Source organism: Oscarella lobularis, chromosome 13, assembly GCF_947507565.1.
Source record: "Oscarella lobularis chromosome 13, ooOscLobu1.1, whole genome shotgun sequence".
Taxonomy (NCBI): domain Eukaryota; kingdom Metazoa; phylum Porifera; class Homoscleromorpha; order Homosclerophorida; family Oscarellidae; genus Oscarella; species Oscarella lobularis.
Genome location: NC_089187.1, coordinates 178,787 through 199,443, shown reverse-complemented (window position 1 = coordinate 199,443; position 20,657 = coordinate 178,787). Strand labels below are relative to the sequence as shown.

Genomic DNA, 20,657 nt, shown 5'->3' with positions numbered 1-20,657 from the left:
ACCTTTGGCTGCGACGCCACGTGTTCGCCGCGATCGTCGGTTCGTCGCCGCTTTGCGTCGTGACGGACGAACGACTGTGGAGATTCGTCGCTTGTGGCGCTGCTGTCGCCAGCAAGCGATGTCATCGTCGCCGCCGCAGGCGACGGCGAAATAGCGTCTTCGTCGTCGTCAAATCGACGACGACGGCGATCGAAATGGATTGGTAGCGATGAAGAACACGAGGGAGCTGCGTTTTCGTCGTTTGGCGACGCCATCCGTTCGTTTTTTCGAGTGCTGGTGCGGGGAAGCCTGCGTAGTTGCTAGAGCGCTTCGAATTGACGCGCTATTGGTGCTGATTGGCTCGCGTAGACGCCTGCGTTCTAGAGGACCGCGCACGCACATGGTGAACAACTAGTCACGTGAATATAGGCGACTGAAAAAAATTATATCAGGCATATGGTTCGACTTTTTTAGAAATAAGTTTAAGCTTTCCGGCTTTGTCTTCGTGCTCAGGCAAATCGTCTGCTTCAACAAATGCAGGCATCTTGTAGACTATATCATCGCCATAATAGACAAACTCCCTACAGAGGTTATTCGCCGAATGATGATAATCATCCAAATGAGGAATTGTCTTGCACGGACGCTCAAGATGCGTTGAACTGAGCCTGGAATCTCCAACCGAAACATTCACCCTTTCGGTAATTGGAAAAAATGTGGGTATGAGTACGTTCTCTTGTGGAACATAGGTGAACTCTGACGTCCAACGACAGTCGAGAAAAGGACGCCCAAACGAGGTTTCTTTACTTGTTGGATCATACAAAACCAGCCAATTAATAAATTCCGTTTTACGACTAAATCGCGTCAAATTCCAAGTGGCATCCCCTAACGCCCCCAAAGACCAATTTTTCATTGTATCTTTGGTCAGCTGAAAGGAAGCCTCAGTCGACGGGCTATCATAGAAAAGTAATTCAACTCCGACCATGTTCTCCCTACTCTGCAATTCTCCAGCTGTGCAAATGACCTCGCAGGATTGACTATAAGCAGGAAGAAGTCGATTTTCCCCGACTGAATCGAGTACTGCATGACGAGGCAAAATGGTTTTTAGATTGAGCATTTTTTCATCAGCTCCTGCGCCGAGTTTCGTATAGTAGCGATTCGTTTCAGTGCTCGTCACGGCTTGAACGACGCCCACGTGAATAGGCGTGCTCGGTTTCAGGGAAGCGAGAGCGTCAAATCCATTAGGATCGGTCGAAGCGTGCAAATCGATATAGATAAACATCATTAGACCTGGATCGGTGATTGAGATCTTTTCGTCTTTGCTGGAGGGCTTCTGAAGGGGTTCTACGTTTCTCAGCGCTTCGACCATCGAGTAAACAACTTTCGCTTTCGGCTTGGGCGCGGGGTGAGCGACGTAGCCTTTCGGGTGGCCGTGGAAGAGGCTCTGGAACTTTTGCCACTTTTCTAGAGCGTCCCGTCGTTTCGTCTCGACTAAGTCGACATCTAAGCGGCTGAACGGTTCGACTTGGATGCCGGGGAACGCTGGTGCCGTCGGTGCCGTCATAGTAATAAGGGTCGAACACGTGATGCGAAAGAATGCGCATGGTACGTAAAAAATATTCCTAATCCATCGACGCAACTATTTGATTTTCCAATGCAAAATCGTACGAAAAATACTGGGAATCTATAGGTCTAAGATTTATATTGCGGAAACCTTCTCGCGACCCGAGAAATTCTTTCGATAGTCGAAATGGTACGTCGGCGACGGTAATTCCGTTAGACGACGTCTCTTTTGGCGTTTCGAAGTGATTGCGTCTCGTTTCGTGCGCCGAACGGGAGCGAAAAGCAGTTTCGGTCGCTGCCGATCGCTGTTTTCGCTCGTTTATTCGCATTTCGCCGCTTCTCTGATCTCTGAATGGACTTTTTTGGTACTGGGTCTTCGCTCGTGGTCTAGAAGGAGACTTCTTTACGGCGATGACAACAAAGCCGTCTTCTTCTTCCTCCTCCGCTTCCACGCGCTCGCTCACGAATCCCCGTCGGCTTCTGAACATTGAACAGAGCATGGAATCGATGAATCGCAGGCGGAAGGCCGACTTTGGTGGGCGCTTGCTTTCGCCCTGAGAAACACGTAACTGTCTGACGTCAGAGATCACATGACCGATTTGCTTATTCATTCAATTCGTCATTTTCTATAACCTCACATTTTCTAGTAGATTTGGGCGACTTTAAAAATCCTATAAAAGGGCAAGATAAAATGATCGCAATTCCCACTGACCATATAGACCAGTTGAAATTGACTAATTGATTGATTCCTGCGCTATAGAGTGGTCCAATGAGATAACCAACATTAATAGCCATATCTGTTATAGCATATATTCCCCCATAGACAGATGCGTGTCTTAGATCAACGAGAGACGCCATGATTGGATACAGCAAGGAATCCGTCATACCAATTCCAACTCCCAACAATAACAATGGTGCAATTAAAAAATATATATTATTCCGTCGAGGTAGAGCAGCGAGAGGTAGAGTAGAGAGGCCAATAGTCATAATAATCATGCCCAAAATGACGCCCATCCATCGATGTCTCCCTGGCACTCTTCCCACGAGAGGAGTAGTCACTAGATATGATGCAGTTGATGCCAATAACACCAAGCCAACCGAATAAGACCTGGGCTTCGGTTTGAAATTATCTAGCATCCAAGCAGGAACAATAGGTTCAGTCGCAGAGATGGGCATTTGAGACAGCGTTATCACAACAAATCCAAGCACAATATAAGGATCCTTAAAAAGAGTCCACATAGATAGTTTAACATTCGCTCGGCTCTCGACTCGTTTTCGCTCACGATAGCCAAGAACGAGTAACTGCAGGACCAAATCGAACAATCCCACAGCAGCAATAATCAAAAACGGATACTTCCATCCGGCTTCGACTCCACCAGGAATCCCAGAAAACGCGCCACCGAAAGGATATCCCACAACGTCTCCCAAGCCAATACCACTAAGAACAATTCCTATGACCCGTCCGCGCTCGTCGTCATCGGGATAGCGATCTGCAATCATTGCCATACCGGCTGTAGAAGTCAATGCACAACCGATTCCCTCGAGAGAACGAGATACGAGAATAACCGCGTATCTGCTGGCAACCGATTTGCCTAATTCGACGACGAAAGCGAGGACGATCGTCGAACTGGTAAGAAGCAGGAAACCGGCTAAGAGAGGACTCGTGAAGCCGAATCGATCCGTTAGTGGACCGGTACCGAAGCAGGCGACTAGTTGGAAGAAGGATTTGGATGCGAGGAGCGTTCCCGTGCTTATGTTGGAGATATTCGGAAGGAGGCCCGGTAGAATGGGAACGATGGCTGTAAAGAGAACGTTGTCTAGTAAATGAGCCATGAAAACGATGAAAGCGACGAGAGGACGATAGGAACGGAGTCGATCGAGTCGACTTTTGTGCTGTTGCGTGTCTTTTTTTGATTCTTTTGGGTCGGTCGCTTTCTCGTCTTCGATTAGATGGCACAATTCTATGTCCTCGGTGCCTGTCATGGCCGAGGAGCGCCGAATTCCACGCAAATTCCAATCGACTAAGCACGCTCGCGCTATCCCTTGATTTACATATTTATTTCTTAGGCGTAGGAGACTTTAGAAACGCTATGAATGGACAACATAAAACAGCTATAATTCCCACCGACCACATAGCCCAATTGAAGTTTACTAATTGATCAATTCCTGAGCTATACAGCGGTCCAATCACAAACCCAATATTGACAGCAATATCCGTCAAAGCGTACATCCCCCCATAAGCAGACGAGTGTCTCAAGTCAGCCAAAGCTCCCATCGTTGGATACATCAAAGAATCAGTCAACCCAATACCAACACCCATTAAAAATAATGGTACAATAGAATAATAAATGTTATTTCGTTGAGGCAGAGCCGCCAACGGCAGAGTACATAAGCCAATGATCATAATAATCATACCCAAGAGGACACCTATCCATCGATGTTTCCCATGTACTTTACCTACCAAAGGAGCCACTATCATATAAGATATAGTCAAGGATAATAACACCAAGCCAATTGAGTAAGGCTTGGGCTTTGGTAGAAAGTTTGTCTCCATCCATGAAGGAACAAGAGGCTCGGTCACCGCGACAGGCAGCTGAGACATCGTCAGTACAATAAATCCAAGCAGAACATAGGGATCTTTGATGAGAGTCCACATAGATGGAGCACTCACTTTTTTTTTGTCATTCTCCTCACTCTCAATTCGTTCTTTCTTTTTCTCTCGATAGCCAAGAATAAGTAGCTGCAAGACGAGATCAATCAATCCCACTAGAGCAAGAATAAGAAACGGATACTTCCATCCGGCTTCGACTCCGCCAGGAATTCCCGAAAAGGCGCCACCAAATGGATATCCCAATACAACTCCAAGACCTATGCCTCCGATAACGCGTCCCATTATTCGTCCGCGTTCCTCGTCGTCTGGATAGCGATCTGCTATCAGTGCCATACCGGCTGTAGACGCCAGCGAACAGCCAATACCCTCGAGAGAGCGAGATACGAATATGACTGTGTATATGCCCACGGTCGAGTTTCCTAATTCGACAGCGAAGGCAATGATGAGTGTAGCGCTGGTTAGAAGCACGAAACCAGCGACTAGAGGACTAGCGAAGCCGACTCGATCGGTGAGGGGACCCGCACCGAAGGCGGAGACGAGTTGAAAGAAGGCTTTGGATGCGAGAATCGTTCCCGTGCTAATTTTGGAGATATTGGGAAGGAGGTCTGGTAAAAGCGGGACGACGGCCGTCGTGAGCGTGGTATCGAGTAGAAGAGCCATGAAGACAACGAACGCGGCTAAGGGTCGATAGGAACGGAGTCGATGTAGGAGAAATGAGCGGCGATTTCGGAACGATGGTATTGGCTCGTCTTTTTCTTCTAGCGAGTCGATTGCTTCGCTTGTAAAGGCCGTCGTTTCCTCTTCTTCGATTAATGTCTTTAGTTCGATGTCTTTGGAGCTGTCCATGGCATGAGAAAGTCGAGTCGAGTCTTTGACTTTAACGTGCGCAGTGTTTTGTCTAAGTACGGTAACCATAGCGAATTTCTCAAAAATCTACAGTATGTATATAAACTATTGCATGCACAAAAACGCTCTCTACCTCCAATCCTAAGTTCAGATTTGTTACTCGGTTGAGGAACTGGATAGCGGAGTGACAAGGGAATATCGTCGAGCTTGCTCGTATCCTTTTCCTTCTTTTCCAGTCAATCTCCCTATGTATTTGGCAAATTCTTTAAAGCTCACTTTGCCATCCCCATCTAAAAAGGGAAGAAAAAGTGAGAACAGATCTCTTGAAAAAATACTAACCGGTATCCATTCCAGAAATCATTTCAGCAACCTGACTATCTGCGTCACAGTACTCTCTACAAGAACTACGTATGCACAAAAAGCGAAATAAGCCTAATTATCTTACCCAACATCGCTAGCGAATTGACGCAACTCACTGGTAGACACAAACCCATCGCGATTCACGTCAATGGCATCAAAAACCAACTGCATCTGCCGTACATCATCCGCATTCAAATTTTCAGACAGACTCCTAGTAGAGAAAAACGTAGTCCTAGCAAAATGAGATCAACTGCCGGGTGACGTACCGTCGCAACGTAGACTGTTTTGTCTGTTTCATAGCCGCCATAAACTCTTCAACTTCGGCTTCAGTGTCCCTACTGCGCCGTCGACGAGCCGGCTCAACTGCATCGTCATCCGCGACGACTTCATCTTCTGGAATAACAGGACTCGTTTCCACGTCCCTCGCAGTGGCTGCGAGTCGCGAACGCGACGTCTGCTTTAGCATCACGCCAAACCGACTGAAACAAGACTCCAAATAATAATACAAGAAAGACACATTTTTCAACCTACCCAACGACTTTTTGCCAACGTCGAAGAGTCTGCCAGCCCGGGTGAACGTCGCTGGACGCGTCTCTCGCCACGGCAGACTGAAATTTAGCGCTGCTTCGACGCCGCTTTCGTTCCAAATGAACAGACATGAATCGTTCCGACGATTCCCGCGGCAGAGCGGCGAGGACCTCGTCTCTAAGCATCACTGGTATAGCCGAAGCGAGGATTTCTCGTCGATCTTTCTCGTCGGCGGATGAGAATCGTTTGACCTTGAAAAACCAACGTTGAATTCGTTTTAGATATTAGGAGTTTAGGATTATCTACCTGCATGTCGTCCTTTGTAAGTCGTACGACGGCTGCCACGTTGTCGTACATTCCGCAATAGTTGGGAGCTGAAAAGACGGTTGTGACGAGAGGAAAAGGGAATTTTTCCTTGCGCGTTGCGGCGAAATGATAGCCAACGCCCTACGAAGAAAGAGACTGAGCTAGACTTCTCCCCCAGAGCGAGTCTCTTACATTTTCAATGCACTGGTGAGCTCTTATGATGCCCATTAGAGAATTTTCACCTAAGAATACTCGCAAGGCTTCGTAGCCGTACAAGTAGGAACAGCCGCGCGGCGGATTTGGCAAAAAATCAAGCTCAAGAAACTATAGCCAGAAAATCAATTTAATAATTACAAAGAATTTCATATAACGACCTACTTCCTGATAGTCTTTATCATTAAAAGTTTCCGTAACTTCCTCATTAAAAGGATCCGACCAGAGCAGATCGCAGAACAAGCCGGTAAGAGGAGGCTCCCGAAATCGATCCAGCGCTCGAATATCATCAACAGAATGCAAATGAGGACCTACAATAAATAAATAAATAAAATAGGAATTCTAATACGTGCACTCACTTATTCCACCATGCAAACAGAGCCATTTCCCAATAGGTGACGTAGCGAGACAAGCAATAGGTAGACAATCGAAACACGCCATAAAACGCTCATACACGTCTTCGTTATACAATCTAAGACACTCCTCCCGAAAATTTTGCCCCTCGTCGTATTTCCTCGACGTCATGCATCGGCACTCGTGATTGCCTCGAAGCAAGAATATTCGCTCGGGAAACGCGCCCTTTAACGCTAATAGATATATCATGCAGGCGAACGAATCGGGACCGCGATCGACGTAGTCGCCGAGGAAGAGAAACGTCGAGTTGTTTCGCGGCTCGGCTTTGAGACCGCGGAGAATGCGATTGGGAAGACGGCGCGTTTGGGACGGCGTTTTCGGCGTGTCGTGCAGGAGACCGCCGCCGGCGGTGCGAAACAATTTAATCAGATCTAAAAATTGGCCGTGAACGTCACCACAAATCTAAAAATAAAATAAATAAAAATTTATTAATAATCTTCCATCCGCCCACATGGACTAGCATTAATTAAGGTCCCAATGTACGGTACCCATATAAGTCTATAGGAAGTCTTATATCTACGTATGTTGTACCGTCACTGGTGCGTCGAGTTCGAGCACATTCGGCTCGCTTTTCACCGCTTCTTCAGCTTCGGCGATTATAGCAAAAACAGTCGATTCGTCGATGAGCTTCGCCTAATAGAGAAAAATCCATGAGGGGGGGGCCGTATGCTATCGGATTGCTATGAGCGAGTTTCGCGAGTTTCTTCGTCGAATGCACGCGCGATTGGCCCCAAGCGCTTGTCTGTTTCGCTTCGGGGTGGTTTCGTTATGAGGTTTTACCGTTTCGATGCGGGGATCGATCGCAGAAGTGAGTGCGGCTTCTTTTTGCGTCGATTCGTTTCGCGTTTTCGCTACCGCGTTGACGAGCGTCGCGTAGATGTCTTCGAGTCGTACGCGCCGGTCGAGAACGTCCGTCTTCTCCATAAGAACGCGTCGCGGAAATACGCCTTGATACGGGCACTCGGACGAATGTACGATAAATCAAAACATACGTGTCGATGTGAAAAGAGAGCAAACGAACATCGATAATGGAAAGAAAACGGAGGAGCCGCCATTGATTTAGCGCCAATTTCGATCACGGTACGTCACCGTAAAGAACACGTGAAAAATTGACGCGAGTTTTCTCGACCAACCCGTTGCCCCGGTGAATTCAAGACAATGCCGTCACCAACGGATATTGCATAACGATTGCATCAGCTTTCGTATAAAAGCGGCTGCACGCACGCACAGCTTCAGTTCTGGCTAGGTGGGGAAAGCCTAAAGGGCGGAACCCTGGAAGTCGTCGGCGTTGGGAAGCCATGGTCATGTCAACATCAAAACGTGCTCAGCCGGTTGCCAATCCTTGCTGAAGCTGTAAGGTGCAGTGGATGAGCGTCGCGCGAGTTCTTCTCGTGGCGCGCGATTGGCACTGGGAAGTCATAAAAGGTCCGTTGGATTTCATATATTGAGAAAAACAGTATAAGAGAAGAACAGAGAGACAGGGAATGGCTTGGGTCGCGAAGTCTGGCGTCCGCGTTATACCGAGTTGGCGTCAGGCTCAGATCAGTTCACTTTCCCGCCAAAGAAACGTGTGGGGGGCCCAGTGTCTCGTGGCTGTTTCTCACTCGGCTTAGTGACCTATAGCCTAAGATGACCTGACTTCCCAGACCAAAATCAAAGCACGTACAAGTTGACCTCTGGCTGTGTGTGGACTCGCGTTCGGCGCCTTCCCTCAACCCGGTAGTCCCGCTTCCTCTTAAGCGAAGGACTATGGCCCCATGGGTCGCGGTGCAACGAGGTCGGGGGGACGGTGTGGAGAGCCGTTCTCGATCCTAGGCCGCACCGTCGTGGTTGAGCCTATGATGCCACGGCTCGCTCTCAAATATTTTTGGGCTACAAAGCGTTCGAACCTCCACGCGGTGTAGCCTGGATTACGCCAATACGAACGCAAGACAAAAAGGTACGTACACGGATAGATCGAACAGAAATTATCTCTTGTTTTTTAGATGCTTTAATTGACGGAAGTGCGAGGGAATTTTTTTGAGGTCGTAGAACACTGCATGGACGTTGTAGTTTATTCAATGAATTTTTGTACGTAAATAGCACTCGTTCGTATGTAATAAAAGCGCTGGCTTCTTTGTGAACAAAACGTTTCATATGAAGTTCTATGAACGATAGAAATGGACTGAGAATAAGATACAAAATATGCATCTACGAGAAAGTCTCAGTGTCGCGTTTTGTCTCTGCGTCTACGCGTCCATTCAGCGACTAGTAGCTCCCTCTCGCGTCGACCGTTGACGAGAATGGAACGATTCTCGCGCGCTCGTCGGCACAGATAGAGCAGCGTCGAACCTATGCTCCCATAAGGCGTTGCTTTGTAGATTCTGTAGCCGTTTTGACCTGTAGGGACGTGGAAAATTTCGCCTGTACGCTTACGGTAATACCAGAGGCCCTACCCAATCTATAGGAGATGTAGTCACACATTCCATAGAGCTGGCCAAAGAGCACGTTCCCCTTTTGCCTCTCCACGTTCAATTTCTCCATTCTACATTTTGACATAGAGACTATTTGCTTGAGACGATTAGCTGACTGACTTTTCTAATGCCAATTGAATGGATACTTCGTTGTGGGATGCCACCATCACACCACATTGATCTATTGCTGCACGCTGGAGTAATACATCAACTGTGCGATTATAAGATGCATTCGTATCAGCGTAGGTCGACTGGATTGGATCAGGCCGGCCTGTGCTTTGAGCACGGGATCTCTCGTACTCAAGATAGGCTCCTCGAACGACTTTGGTGGCATAGCGAAAGCCAGATAAATCTGCTATCTCGAGATGGCGTTTATTAGCCGCATCTGTTTCCTGGAGAGAAAGATAGATAGAGGAGAGAGAATAAGCCTCAACTCTGAGCTACCTTGAGATAAGCCTGCTGGGTATTCCACACGTTGATACAGTCACCTTTATTGTGTGATGATTGCGTGATGAGAGCCAGTGCATGAATGGCTGGCTGCATCTCGTGGTATTCAGCATCGATGAACATGTTCACTTTGGCTCTAGTGCAGGCCTAGAAGTAAATAGCCAAAAATTAATAAATAAACAGCTGGAGAAGTGATGGTACCTTCGCAATGTCATCTAGCCTGCTACAGGTTGAATTAAACTCATCAAGGCAGTCATGTTCCAAGGCAATGTCAGACAAACGTCCATGCAGCTGAAGGGAGAATAAAAGAGTGAATTCATTTATGTATATATCTCTACTTCTCCAGTTTTGATTTTAGGCAAAATTCCGTCGCTATCAGTAATCTTTCTACTAAGTAAGGTCTGCAAAAAAACGTAAGTAGTCTAACTAGGTAGAAACAATTCAGTACAAGCAATTTTGGCCGAACGAGTGCCGTTGGTTTGACCTGGATTGCACCTCGTACGCCACTGACACAAGTCCGCTCTAAAAATCCTCAAAAAATTAAAATCCTAAGAACAACCGTCTGGCTGCCTGCCTGCTAAAGTAACCGAATCAAGAAAAGCGTGAACGTTCTCATCCAGAAGAATTTCTCTACAAGAATCCTTCGTATTTAATTAATTATTTTTATTATTATAAGGTTGACTGACCTTTGGTGCGTATCTTCGTTTGCGAGGCTCTGCTCATCGTCTGGTAAATCTTCGATCGACGGCCCCGGCATAGAACATATACCCACTTCGACGAATTTTTCATTGTGGGTTTTTGTGACGTCATCGTGACTACTTCCGGCCACAAACTGACCGAAGAATGATCGTCTCATGACGCCATCGAACAAGGCTGACGGCAAAAAACGCTGCGCAACATCGAGAATCTAAACGAAACGTTTCAAAACGCCAATGGATAGTAAATCTAAGTTTACTGCTGGGCTGTTGTCGACGAAACTATCGATTGCGCTCAGTCGGAGAACGAGAATGGAGCGGAGTAACTCCCCATCGGAATGCAATGCGTACGCCGATTTTGTGTCGTCAAAATCAAGGCGGAAAGATGATATAAGTCTCGTCGAGCGTCGAATCGTCCGAAGCGATGGCCTCCTGCAGCACAAAGGGAGCATATTTGTTCCACGTCACGTGAAGTGACACAATACCCCCCCGTATAGCGCCTCTACTATATTATCTTCTCGAATGAATTGCCTACAGTTTGCATATATTTTTCTGTGTTGCTTTCAAGCATAACATAACCCAATTAATTGATTAAAATAATCTGTTCACAGTAACATGCAGGAAAACGGTCTCTCCTCATATCTCATCTCTGTTCCTTATCTTTGATTTTCCATATCATTTCTGCTACAAAGTAGTGATCGTGATCTTCGCATATGAGATTCTTAGGAACACCCGGCCAGTCCATCTCCGGATTGAGACTTTTGGGATAATAGACATGACCGCTTTTCCCTGCCCAATTAAAATCCACGATCCTGACGTCACCGTCGTTCGAAACGAGGACGTTTGTCGCGCGTAAGTCCCCGTGGACGTAATTTCGCTCGTGAAGGGCGTTGACCGTTGCTTGCAATTTCCTAATAACCGATTTTGCAAAGACCGGTGTCAGTGGCTCGGCGTCATTCAGACGATCGTGCAGTGAACGCCAATCCGCTTCCGGTAGGTAGCCCATTGCGATGTATTTGCTGTTGAACGCGAATCCATCATGAAGATATTCGGGAGCAAGATTCTTTGTCGCTAGATGCTGGTGAACGTCGGTTCCGTAAGCTTCTCCGTCGGAGCCTAAAAATATGCTACATGATCAAATACGTAAAAGAGAAATACATCGTGATCACGTGTACAAAATTTGATGGCTAGATCAACTTTCTCGGTATCTGCTTCACTTTCCTTCTTGTCGAACTTGTATACGAAAACGCTTTTGTTTTCATGAATTCGCAAAGACGCCTTTCCATGGAGATATTGAACGGACTGACATTCGAAATCAACTAAACGGAGAAAACATTACTTGCAATAATGTGGACGATTGTGAGCACAAACTTGGCACAATGGGAAGGTAAAGCGGTGGAAAAAAATGATGCAATTTATCCCATTGTCTTGCCAGTTCCAAAATGCGAAGGTGCAAGAAACCGAGCAATTTCTTAAGTGAGGCATCATCTTCGACACAGACACTTTGCAATAACGTATGAAGAGCCTTGCCTTCAACAGCAGCAAAGACGTCTTCAACAGTAGCAAAGCCGTGCAGATCAGCCGAGGATTCCGAGAGTACAAGACCGAGACACGGAAACCCTCCTTGGGCAATGTCTCGCCATACCTTCGGGAAATGCTCACGATAAAGAATTTCGTAGTATCTACAGCCAAACCCACTTGCAGTGAGTTGCCAAACGCAATAATACACTACTGCTGTACCTGTGCAACTGAGCACGCTTTCGTTCAAGAGGTGTCCCCACTTCGATGAGAAGTAGAGGGATGTACTTATAGTTGGCAGTGGTGAGTAAAACAGCCACGTCTATGTGACAGTCCTGATATTCGGGTCTCTCTACGAGCCAGTTGCAAGTGGAAATAATCAACAAATCATCGGCTGCTTGAGCGAATATTGCTTTAAGGACACTGTCGAGGTCAGTGCAAATATTGCCGTGCTTTTCCCTCTTGGCTGCACGCCGAAACAACTCCAAGGTGTCACCGAGCTGGGTCGTGGCAATGCGCTTGAACTGTTCCTCAGCGGCAGCGTCGTCCCATTGAAGGAGACTCGAGAAAAGATGGGCGTCAAGATGACTCTCTTGCCATTCGCAAATTTGGCGATTCAAAGAATCGCTTTCAGCAGCAGTTGATGGCGAGCACCCCTACAAATTTTACTACAGGTTACAGCATTTTAAAAAGATCTTTCATTGACCAACCCAACGATCTTGAGGAGTTTCCATCTTAGCTGTAAATGTAAACCAAATTATTTCCAACTAGGCATGACAGGTTCGAGCTAATGCTTGCCTCTCTTAGGAGTATGTCCTGAAGATGACGCCACCGTGATCTCGCTGCTGGAAATCTCCTCAACGTTCTCCACCACGGGAGGAGGAGATGGAGTGGGCTGCGGTGTTAGGACAATTCTACTAGGGGTCTCCGCTAGACGAAAAGATCACGTAGAAAGAAGAAAAACAAGCGAGCATGCGAGCGCTATTACTCAGAGGAATGAATTTGACAATTTTCGAAATTGCTATTTTGTTCGTGCGAGAGCTTGAGACGACGCAATAGTAGTGCCCTGCTCTGACACTCCGATCAGCGAAAATCTTCAAATCTTCCTGTTCGTCTCCGTCGGGACACCCGAACGTCTCAAAGGGACTGACGACGAATTTCCTCTCTCTGGATCGAAAGTGCCATTTGTAAGAAATGTGTCCACCAAGGGGGCATTTGGCAACGCAGCGCAAATTTAAGATTGACGAGAAGTCTTCGATGACTACAGCATCCAGAATAAACGTGGGGATTTCGGCATCGAAGTCGGGGAGCAGCGCCATGCGGTCGTGCTTAGCGTGCTTTTGGAGTAGACGGGTGGTTTCGTAATCAAATAATTAACTAGGATGTCTTTTCGACCGACGCTGGCCCCGAACGACCCGTTAGCGGATCGCGCGTTTTGAATATCTCAAACGATCCAAATCTGAGACATTTTATGTAGGGAGACCGCGGCGGGGGATTTGACGTCATTTTTACCGTATAAACGACGGGGCTATTCGAGTCACTATAGTCACCCTTTCCTCTATGGGATTCCCTGTATAGTTTATGTCTCTGGGGATCATGGTATCTGACGTCACGCAGGCACCAGCTTGAATCCATAAACGTCTATATTAAATACTGATAATATTTATATATTTACCTCGCGTAGTAGGAATTCCTAAATTATGTATTGCCTAAGGAGAAACATCTGTTTTGCTACTCTGGTGTATAAATGATGATATTTCACCTCACCTCACTGCATAAGAACTCCCTGATGCTCGATCGGAGGACTTTACGTCCGTCTGCCGTTCGAGAATAAGGCGTTTTGCCGGAGCCTTTGAATTGCACCTCCCATCGCTCACCCCTCCTATTCACAACTTCACCCAAATACCTAAAAAGAAAAAGAAATGAAGAAATGAAGAAATAGACAAAAGACATTTTTAAATATATGCATCCGAGCCAAAAAAAGGATGCATGCAGAAGTATACGTTTGACCAAAGAAAGCACAAGCAAAATTTGACCAAAGGGAGCACATTTGACTAAAGGAAGCACAAGTTGAAGTTACTCAATGTGTTTTCTGTTGAAGGTACTCAATGTGTTTTCTGTTGTAGGTACTCAATGTGTTTTCTGTTGAAGGTACTCAATGTGTTTTCTGTTGTAGGTACTCAATATGTTTTCTGTTTTAGGTACTCAATGTGTTTTCTGTTGTAGGTACTCAATGTGTTTTCTGTTGTAGGTACTCAATGTGTTTTCTGTTGAAGGTACTGAATGTGTTTTCTGTTGAAGGTACTCAATGTGTTTTCTGTTGTAGGTACTGAATGTGTTTTCTGTTGAAGTTACTCAATATGTTTTCTGTTGAAGGTACTGAATGTGTTTTCTGTTGAAGGTACTGAATGTGTTTTCTGTTGTAGGTACTCAATGTGTTTTCTGTTGAAGGTACTGAATGTGTTTTCTGTTGTAGGTACTCAATGTGTTTTCTGTTTTAGGTACTCAATGTGTTTTCTGTTGTAGGTACTCAATGTGTTTTCTGTTGTAGGTACTCAATGTGTTTTCTGTTGAAGGTACTCAATGTGTTTTCTGTTGTAGGTACTCAATGTGTTTTCTGTTGAAGGTACTCAATGTGTTTTCTGTTGTAGGTACTCAATGTGTTTTCTGTTGAAGGTACTCAATGTGTTTTCTGTTGAAGGTACTGAGTGTGTTTTCTGTTGAAGGTACTGAATGTGTTTTCTGTTGAAGGTACTCAATGTGTTTTCTGTTGTAGGTACTCAATATGTTTTCTGTTTTAGGTACTCAATGTGTTTTCTGTTGTAGGTACTCAATGTGTTTTCTGTTGAAGGTACTGAATGTGTTTTTTGTTGAAGGTACTCAATGTGTTTTCTGTTGAAGGTACTGAATGTGTTTTCTGTTGAAGGTACTGAATGTGTTTTCTGTTTTAGGTATTATGAATTAAATAACTCCCCATGTAGCACCTACTTTGTTTCGAGAAATCACTGACGCCCTCCTGCAGCCGTCATCTGTAGACACGCAATAATCCAAACCTCATTCCTCTTATAAGAGTCATTTATGTTGAGCGGCGAGTCTCTGATCTGCAACAAATGTAGAATGAATAAAAAACGATCGTTAATTAAAATAATCAGTTCACAGTAACATGCAGAAATCGGCTCAGAACGGTCTCTCCTCATATCTCATATCTGTTCCTTATCTTTGATTTTCCTTATCATTTCTGCCACAAAGTAGTGATCGTGATTTTCGCGTATGCGATTCTCAGGAACACCCGGCCAGTCAATCTCCGGATTGAGACTTTTGGGATAATAGACATGATCGCTTTTCCCTGCCCAATTAAAATCCACAATCCTGACGTCACCGTCGTTCGAAACGAGGACGTTTGTTGCGCGTAAGTCCCCGTGGACGTAATTTCGCTCGTGAAGGGCGTTGACCGTTGCTTGCAATTTCCTAATAACCGATTTCGCAAAGACCGGCGTCAGTGGCTCGGCGTCATTCAGACAATCGTTCAGTGAACACCAATCCGCTTCCGGTAGGTAGCCCATTGCAATGAATTTGCCGTTGAACGCAAATCCATCATAAAGATATTCGGGAGCAAGATTCTTTCTCGCTAGATGCTGGTGAATTTCGGTTCCGTAAGCTTCTCCGTCGGAGCCTAAAAATATACCACATGATCAAATACGCGAAAGACAAATACAACGTGATCACGTGTAAAAAATTTGATGGCTAGATCAACTTTCTCGGTATCTGCTTCACTTTCCTTCTTGTCGAACTTGTACACGAAAACGCTTTTGTTTTTATGAATTCGCAAAGACGCCTTTCCATTGAAATAATGAACGGACTGACATTCGAAATGAACTAAACGGAGAAAACATTATTTGCAATAACGTGGACGATTGTGAGCACAAACTTGGCACAATGGGAACGTAGAGCGGTTCAAAAAAATGATCTAATTTATCCCATTGTCTTGCCAGTTTCAAAATGCGAAAGTGCAAGAAACCGAGCAATTTCTTAAGTGAGGCATCATCTTCGACACAGACACTTTGCAATAATGTATGAAGAGCCTCGTCTTCAACAGTAGCAAAGCCATGCAGATCAGCCCAGGATTCCGAGAGTACAAGACCGAGACACGGAAACCCTCCTTGGGCAATGTCTCGCCATAATTCTGGGAAATGCTCACGATAAAGAATTTCGTAGTATCTACAGCCAAACCCACTTGCAGTGAGTTGCCAAACGCAATATAATACACTACTGCTGTACCTGTGCAACTGAGCACGCTTTTGTTTGAGAGTCGTCCCCACTTCGATGAGAAGTAGAGGGATGTACTCTCCGCCGGGAGTGGAGAGTAAAACAGCCACGTCTATGTGACAGTCCTGATATTTGGGTCTCTCTACGAGCCAGTTGCAAGTGGAAATAATCAGCAGATCATCGGATGGCGGAGCGAATATTGCACCAAGGAGAACGCCGAGGTCAGTGCAAATTTTGTCGTGCTTTTTCCTCTTGGCTGCAAGCCGAAAGAACTTCAAGGTGTCACCGCGATGGGTCGTGGCAATGCTCTTGAAGTGTTTCTCAGCGGCAGCGTCGTCCCATTGAAGGAGACTCGAGAAAAGATGGGCGTCGAGATGATTCTCTTGCCATTCACAAATTTGGCGAGTCAAGGAATTGCTTTCAGCAGCAGTTGATGGCGAGCACCCCTACAAATTTTACTACAGGTTACAGCATTTTAAAAGATCTTTCATTGACCAACCCAACGATCTTGAGGAGTTTCCATCTTAGCTGTAAACGTAAACCAAATTATTTCCAACTAGGCATGACAGGTTTGAGCTAATGCTTGCCTCTCTTAGGATTATTAGTGGTCTGTCCTGAAGACGACGCCACCGTGATCTCGCTGCTGGAAATTTCCTCAACGTTTTCCACGGGAGGAGGAGATGGAGTGGGCGGCGGTGTTTGAACAGCTTTACTAGGGGTCTCCGCTAGACGAAAAGATCACGTAAAAAGAAGAAAAACAAGCGAGAATGCGAGCGCTATTACTCAGAGGAATGACTTCCACAATTTTCGAAATTGCTATTTTGTTCGTGCGAGAGCTTGAGACGACGCAATAGTAGTGCCCTGCTCTGACACTCCGATCAGCGAAAACCTTCAAATCTTCCTGTTCGTCTCCGTCGGGACACCCAATAGATCCAAACGTCTCAAAGGGACTGACGACGATTTTCCTCTCTCTGGATCGAAAGTGCCATTTGTAAGAAAGGTGTCCCCCAAGGGGGCATTTGGCAATGCTGCGCAAATTTAAGATTGACGAGAAGTCTTCGATGATTTCAGCATCCAGAATAAACGCGGGGATTTCTGCATCGAAGTCGGGGGGGGAGGACTGCGCCGCGTTGATCATTTTGGGCTTAGCGTGCGCTAGTTTCGTCGCCCTGCGCTGTGTCGCCGGGCCGTGTCGCTGTGAGTCGCTGTGTCCCTCTTACATCTATTGTCCTACTGGGCGTCCTACTATACTGTAGGGCAAATGAGTGCGAGAGAAAACGTTAGATTTGTACCTAACCCATCCCTAACCCCAGTAAACGTCGCAACGAGTCGGTGAAGGTCTGCAATTGAATGAAACAGTGGCTTCACACTAACCGCAACCCACCGCAACCCACCCCAACTTCTAGCCTCGTTCCCAGACCATAGCTATGCCCATCCCTTCTGTCACCGTGGCGGAGAGGGTCTGGGAGGTGGTCACGCTAAAAAAAGGAAAAAACCAGCGCTCGCTGGCAGCCTTCACCCCCACCCCTAGCCTCAACTATGCCTTATGCCATATGACATACCGGTACATGTATGACTTTCTTTTACAGAATGATAGCTAAATCACGGAGATTAGTATGATATTTGATTCTCACGATCTTTATAGGGTTTATAAGACAATTGAACAAAAGCCGCTTTCTTTCTTCTACCTCGACATCGGAGGTACTTGCTCTTAATCATTTTTCTTTGGCGTTCTCTACAGCGAGAGCAATGTATTATTTTGAAGGGTCTGTTCTGAGGGCAGATGATCATAGTATCAAGACTCTTCAGACAATTGTTACCGATACCAATGTGACAACAATGAGGCGAGCTCCTTTGAATTTGAAAGATATTCAGACTTCGCTAAGACGTAACAAGCACAGCGTCAAGCGATCACCTAAAAGACAACGTAAGACAACTAAAACGTCATAATCATATCTTTCGCAGTGTGACCACCGTTGTGTGACTTAGGGTAATAGCTAGAGCCGACTTTCTTTCAGAATTTCTGTCACGAGAGGATTTTTGCTCTATATTATTAGGAACGACTTTGCTTGACACAACGTAAGCGACGTAGCTTCTCGAATAAATTGCCTACAGTTTGCAAAAGGTTGCATATATTTTTCTGTTTTGCTTTCAAGCCATTTTATGCATAACATAACTCAAATAAACATCACAGAGTCCAGCTCCGGTTCTGACACAGAGCCTATCCACATGATCATATCTGTTCTTTACCTTTGATTTTCATTATCATTTCTGCTACAAAGTAGTGATCGTGATCATCGCGTATGCGATACCCAGGAGCAACCGGCCAGTCAATCTCCGGATTGAGACTTTTGGGATAACAGACGTCACCGCTTTTCCCTGCCCAATTAAAATCCACAATCCTGACGTCACCGTCGTTCGAAACGAGGACGTTTGTCGCGCGTAAGTCCCCGTGGACGTACTTTCGCTCGTGAAGGGCGTTGGCCGTTGCTTGCAATTTCCTAATAACCGATTTCGCAAAGACCGGCGTCAGTGGCTCGGCGTCGTTCAGACAATCGTTCAGTGAACGCCAATTCGCTGCCGGTAGGTAGCCCATTGCGATGTATTTGCTGTTGAACGCGAATCCATCATAGAGATATTCGGGAGCAAGATTCTTTCTCGCTAGATGCTGGTGAATTTCGGTTCCGTAAGCTTCTCCGTCGGAGCCTAAAAATATACCACATGATCAAAAATACGCGAAAGAGAAATACAACGTGATCACGTGTAAAAAATTTGATGGCTAGATCAACTTTCTCGGTATCTGCTTCACTTTCCTTCTTGTTGAACTTGTACACGAAAACGCTTTTGTTTTTATGAATTCGCAAAGACGCCTTTCCATTGAAATAATGAACGGACTGACATTTGAAATGAACTAAACGGAGAAAACATTATTTGCAATAACGTGGACGATTGTGAGCACAAACTTGGCACAATGGGAACGTAGAGCGGTTCAAAAAAATGATCCAATTTATCCCATTGTCTTGCCAGTTCCCAAATGCGAAAGTGCAAGAAACCGAGCAATTTCTTAAGTGAGGCATCATCTTTGACATTGATGTCACTTTGCAATACTGTATGAAGAGCCTCGTCTTCAACAGTAGCAAAGCCATGCAGATCAGCCGAGGATCCTGAGAGTACAAGACCGAGACACGGAAACCCTCCTTGGGCAATGTCTCGCCATACAGCTGGGAAGTGCTCACGATAAAGAATTTCGTAGTATCTACAGCCAAACCCACTTGCAGTTGCCAAACGCAATAATACACTACTGCTGTACCTGTGCAACTGAGCACACTTTCGTTCAAGAGGCGTCCCCACTTCGATGAGAAGTAGAGGGATGTACTCTTCGCCGGGAGTGGTGAGTAAAACAGCCACGTCTATGTGACAGTCCTGATATTCGGGTCTCTCTACGAGCCAGTTGCAAGTGGAAATAATCAACAGATCATCGGATGGCGGAGCGAATATTGCACCAAGGAGAACGCCGAGGTCAGTGCAAATTTTGTCGTGCTTTTTCCTCTTGGCTGCAAGCCGAAAGAACTTCAAGGTGTCACCGCGATGGGTCGTGGCAATGCTCTTGAAGTGTTCCTCAGCGGCAGCGTCGTCCCATTGAAGGAGACTCGAGAAAAGATTGGCGTCGAGATGACCGTCTTGCCATTCGCAAATTTGGCGATTCACGGAATTGCTTTGGACGGCCAATGATGCTGAGCCCTCCTACAAATTTTACTACAGGCTACAGCATTTTAAGAAATCTTTTATTGACCAACCCAACGAGGATCTTTATCTTTAGGATCTTTAGGAGTTTCCATCCTAGCTGTAAAGCAAATTATTTCCAACTAGGCATGAAAGTTTTGAGTTAATGCTTGCCTCTCTTAGGAGGATCGGTATTCTGTTCTGAAGACGGTTTCCGTTTCCGAGTTGTTGGTAAAGGAGGCTTAAACTGAGGAGATGGACTGGGCTGCGGTGCTTGGCTTGGGGCCTCAGCTGAATGAGAAGATCAGATATAAACGAAAAACAAGAGAGGGTAGAAGCTTTTACTTGGACCGACTTCCACAATTTGCGAGATTGCTATTTTGTTCGTGCGCTCGGAGCTTTTGACGACGCAATAGTAGCGCCCTGCTCTGGCACTCCGACGAGCGAAAATTCTCAAATCTTCCTGTTCGTCTCCGTCGGGGCACATGACAGAATCCAGAGAGATGAGGCGTCCTCTCAATCTCGATCGAAAGTGCCATTTGTAAGAAATGGGTCCCCCAAAGGGGCATTGGGCAACGCAGCGCAACTTTAAGATCGACGAGAGGTCTTCGATGACTTCAGCATCCAGAATAAACGTGGGGATTTCGGCATCGAAGTCGGTGAGCGTCGACTGCGCCGCGTGGATCATTTTGAGCTTAGCGTGCGCTAGTGTCGTCGCCCCTGCTTTCGCTGGGGACC

At 46.1% G+C, this 20,657-nt stretch overlaps 7 protein-coding genes and 1 long non-coding RNA gene across 12 annotated transcripts; 1 reads left to right on the top strand and 7 right to left on the bottom strand.

Moving 5' to 3' along the window:
• Positions 1-2,142: 2,142 nt before the first annotated feature.
• Positions 2,143-3,563, bottom strand: LOC136194828 (synaptic vesicular amine transporter-like). The gene has a single exon (XM_065984081.1). It carries the CDS (start codon positions 3,520-3,522, stop codon positions 2,143-2,145), a length of 1,380 nt encoding a protein of 459 aa, XP_065840153.1. The 5' UTR covers positions 3,523-3,563.
• A 32-nt stretch (positions 3,564-3,595) lies between these two features.
• On the bottom strand, positions 3,596-5,065 carry LOC136194827 (chromaffin granule amine transporter-like). Its single transcript, XM_065984080.1, has one exon. It carries the CDS (start codon positions 5,063-5,065, stop codon positions 3,596-3,598), a length of 1,470 nt encoding a protein of 489 aa, XP_065840152.1.
• LOC136194490 (uncharacterized) lies at positions 5,021-7,826 on the bottom strand. Its single transcript, XM_065983630.1, has 11 exons — positions 7,598-7,826; positions 7,349-7,450; positions 6,763-7,219; positions 6,569-6,714; positions 6,383-6,514; positions 6,191-6,331; positions 5,888-6,135; positions 5,623-5,835; positions 5,442-5,567; positions 5,336-5,391; positions 5,021-5,286 (listed from the first exon to the last, which is right to left on the bottom strand). The coding sequence occupies exons 1-11, from the start codon at positions 7,739-7,741 to the stop codon at positions 5,153-5,155; spliced, it is 1,899 nt and encodes a 632-aa protein (XP_065839702.1). The 5' UTR covers positions 7,742-7,826; the 3' UTR covers positions 5,021-5,152.
• Positions 7,827-8,852: 1,026 nt separating this feature from the next.
• Positions 8,853-10,893, bottom strand: LOC136194494 (hydroxyproline dehydrogenase-like). The gene is made up of 10 exons (XM_065983633.1): positions 10,673-10,893; positions 10,404-10,624; positions 10,292-10,347; positions 10,166-10,239; positions 10,056-10,118; positions 9,919-10,008; positions 9,715-9,864; positions 9,391-9,662; positions 9,253-9,341; positions 8,853-9,196 (listed from the first exon to the last, which is right to left on the bottom strand). The coding sequence occupies exons 1-10, from the start codon at positions 10,862-10,864 to the stop codon at positions 9,021-9,023; spliced, it is 1,383 nt and encodes a 460-aa protein (XP_065839705.1). The 5' UTR covers positions 10,865-10,893; the 3' UTR covers positions 8,853-9,020.
• A 41-nt stretch (positions 10,894-10,934) lies between these two features.
• On the bottom strand, positions 10,935-14,989 carry LOC136194493 (uncharacterized). The gene is made up of 11 exons (XM_065983632.1): positions 14,919-14,989; positions 13,698-13,836; positions 13,606-13,639; positions 13,443-13,554; positions 12,919-13,389; positions 12,729-12,860; positions 12,641-12,669; positions 12,153-12,586; positions 11,784-12,094; positions 11,588-11,731; positions 10,935-11,528 (listed from the first exon to the last, which is right to left on the bottom strand). Exons 5-11 carry the CDS (start codon positions 13,247-13,249, stop codon positions 11,056-11,058), a joined length of 1,854 nt encoding a protein of 617 aa, XP_065839704.1. The 5' UTR covers positions 13,250-13,389; positions 13,443-13,554; positions 13,606-13,639; positions 13,698-13,836; positions 14,919-14,989; the 3' UTR covers positions 10,935-11,055.
• Positions 14,990-15,043: 54 nt separating this feature from the next.
• LOC136194826 (uncharacterized) lies at positions 15,044-17,334 on the bottom strand. The gene is made up of 7 exons (XM_065984078.1): positions 16,980-17,334; positions 16,784-16,921; positions 16,696-16,724; positions 16,209-16,642; positions 15,859-16,148; positions 15,657-15,806; positions 15,044-15,603 (listed from the first exon to the last, which is right to left on the bottom strand). The coding sequence occupies exons 1-7, from the start codon at positions 17,332-17,334 to the stop codon at positions 15,131-15,133; spliced, it is 1,869 nt and encodes a 622-aa protein (XP_065840150.1). The 3' UTR covers positions 15,044-15,130.
• A 16-nt stretch (positions 17,335-17,350) lies between these two features.
• On the top strand, positions 17,351-18,403 carry LOC136194747 (uncharacterized). 5 transcript variants are annotated; one of them, XR_010671705.1, is made up of 4 exons: positions 17,351-17,393; positions 17,842-17,897; positions 17,962-18,123; positions 18,186-18,403. It is a non-coding gene; the product is annotated as an uncharacterized lncRNA (long non-coding RNA). The 5 variants fall into 5 exon arrangements; XR_010671707.1 differs by having other exon boundaries at positions 17,379-17,448; XR_010671704.1 differs by lacking the exon at positions 17,351-17,393 and adding an exon at positions 17,400-17,475.
• LOC136194739 (uncharacterized) lies at positions 18,307-20,622 on the bottom strand. The gene is made up of 7 exons (XM_065983960.1): positions 20,265-20,622; positions 20,094-20,210; positions 19,994-20,040; positions 19,507-19,940; positions 19,160-19,452; positions 18,958-19,107; positions 18,307-18,902 (listed from the first exon to the last, which is right to left on the bottom strand). The coding sequence occupies exons 1-7, from the start codon at positions 20,605-20,607 to the stop codon at positions 18,430-18,432; spliced, it is 1,857 nt and encodes a 618-aa protein (XP_065840032.1). The 5' UTR covers positions 20,608-20,622; the 3' UTR covers positions 18,307-18,429.
• Positions 20,623-20,657: the final 35 nt, after the last annotated feature.

Coding starts and splice junctions, on each gene's coding strand:
- LOC136194827 (XM_065984080.1), bottom strand. CDS start 5,065: ATGGTTACCGTACTTAGACAAAACACTGCGCACGTTAAAGTCAAAGAC.
- LOC136194490 (XM_065983630.1), bottom strand. CDS start 7,741: ATGGAGAAGACGGACGTTCTCGACCGGCGCGTACGACTCGAAGACATC. Junction 5,836..5,887: donor CGTTGGCAAAAAGTCGTTGG/GTAGGTTGAAAA, acceptor GTCTTGTTTCAG/TCGGTTTGGCGTGATGCTAA. Junction 5,568..5,622: donor AAACAGTCTACGTTGCGACG/GTACGTCACCCG, acceptor TTTCTCTACTAG/GAGTCTGTCTGAAAATTTGA.
- LOC136194493 (XM_065983632.1), bottom strand. CDS start 13,249: ATGGCGCTGCTCCCCGACTTCGATGCCGAAATCCCCACGTTTATTCTG. Junction 12,861..12,918: donor TGTCAAATTCATTCCTCTGA/GTAATAGCGCTC, acceptor CTTTTCGTCTAG/CGGAGACCCCTAGTAGAATT. Junction 12,095..12,152: donor AAGCGTGCTCAGTTGCACAG/GTACAGCAGTAG, acceptor GTTTGGCTGTAG/ATACTACGAAATTCTTTATC.
- LOC136194739 (XM_065983960.1), bottom strand. CDS start 20,607: ATGATCCACGCGGCGCAGTCGACGCTCACCGACTTCGATGCCGAAATC. Junction 20,211..20,264: donor AATTGTGGAAGTCGGTCCAA/GTAAAAGCTTCT, acceptor CTTCTCATTCAG/CTGAGGCCCCAAGCCAAGCA. Junction 18,903..18,957: donor AGCCATCAAATTTTTTACAC/GTGATCACGTTG, acceptor GTATATTTTTAG/GCTCCGACGGAGAAGCTTAC.
- LOC136194494 (XM_065983633.1), bottom strand. CDS start 10,864: ATGCTCCCTTTGTGCTGCAGGAGGCCATCGCTTCGGACGATTCGACGC. Junction 9,342..9,390: donor ATTCAATTGGCATTAGAAAA/GTCAGTCAGCTA, acceptor GTCAAAATGTAG/AATGGAGAAATTGAACGTGG. Junction 9,197..9,252: donor CTACATCTCCTATAGATTGG/GTAGGGCCTCTG, acceptor ACGTCCCTACAG/GTCAAAACGGCTACAGAATC.
- LOC136194828 (XM_065984081.1), bottom strand. CDS start 3,522: ATGACAGGCACCGAGGACATAGAATTGTGCCATCTAATCGAAGACGAG.
- LOC136194826 (XM_065984078.1), bottom strand. CDS start 17,334: ATGATCAACGCGGCGCAGTCCTCCCCCCCCGACTTCGATGCAGAAATC. Junction 16,922..16,979: donor TGTGGAAGTCATTCCTCTGA/GTAATAGCGCTC, acceptor CTTTTCGTCTAG/CGGAGACCCCTAGTAAAGCT. Junction 16,643..16,695: donor AAACTCCTCAAGATCGTTGG/GTTGGTCAATGA, acceptor TAAAATTTGTAG/GGGTGCTCGCCATCAACTGC.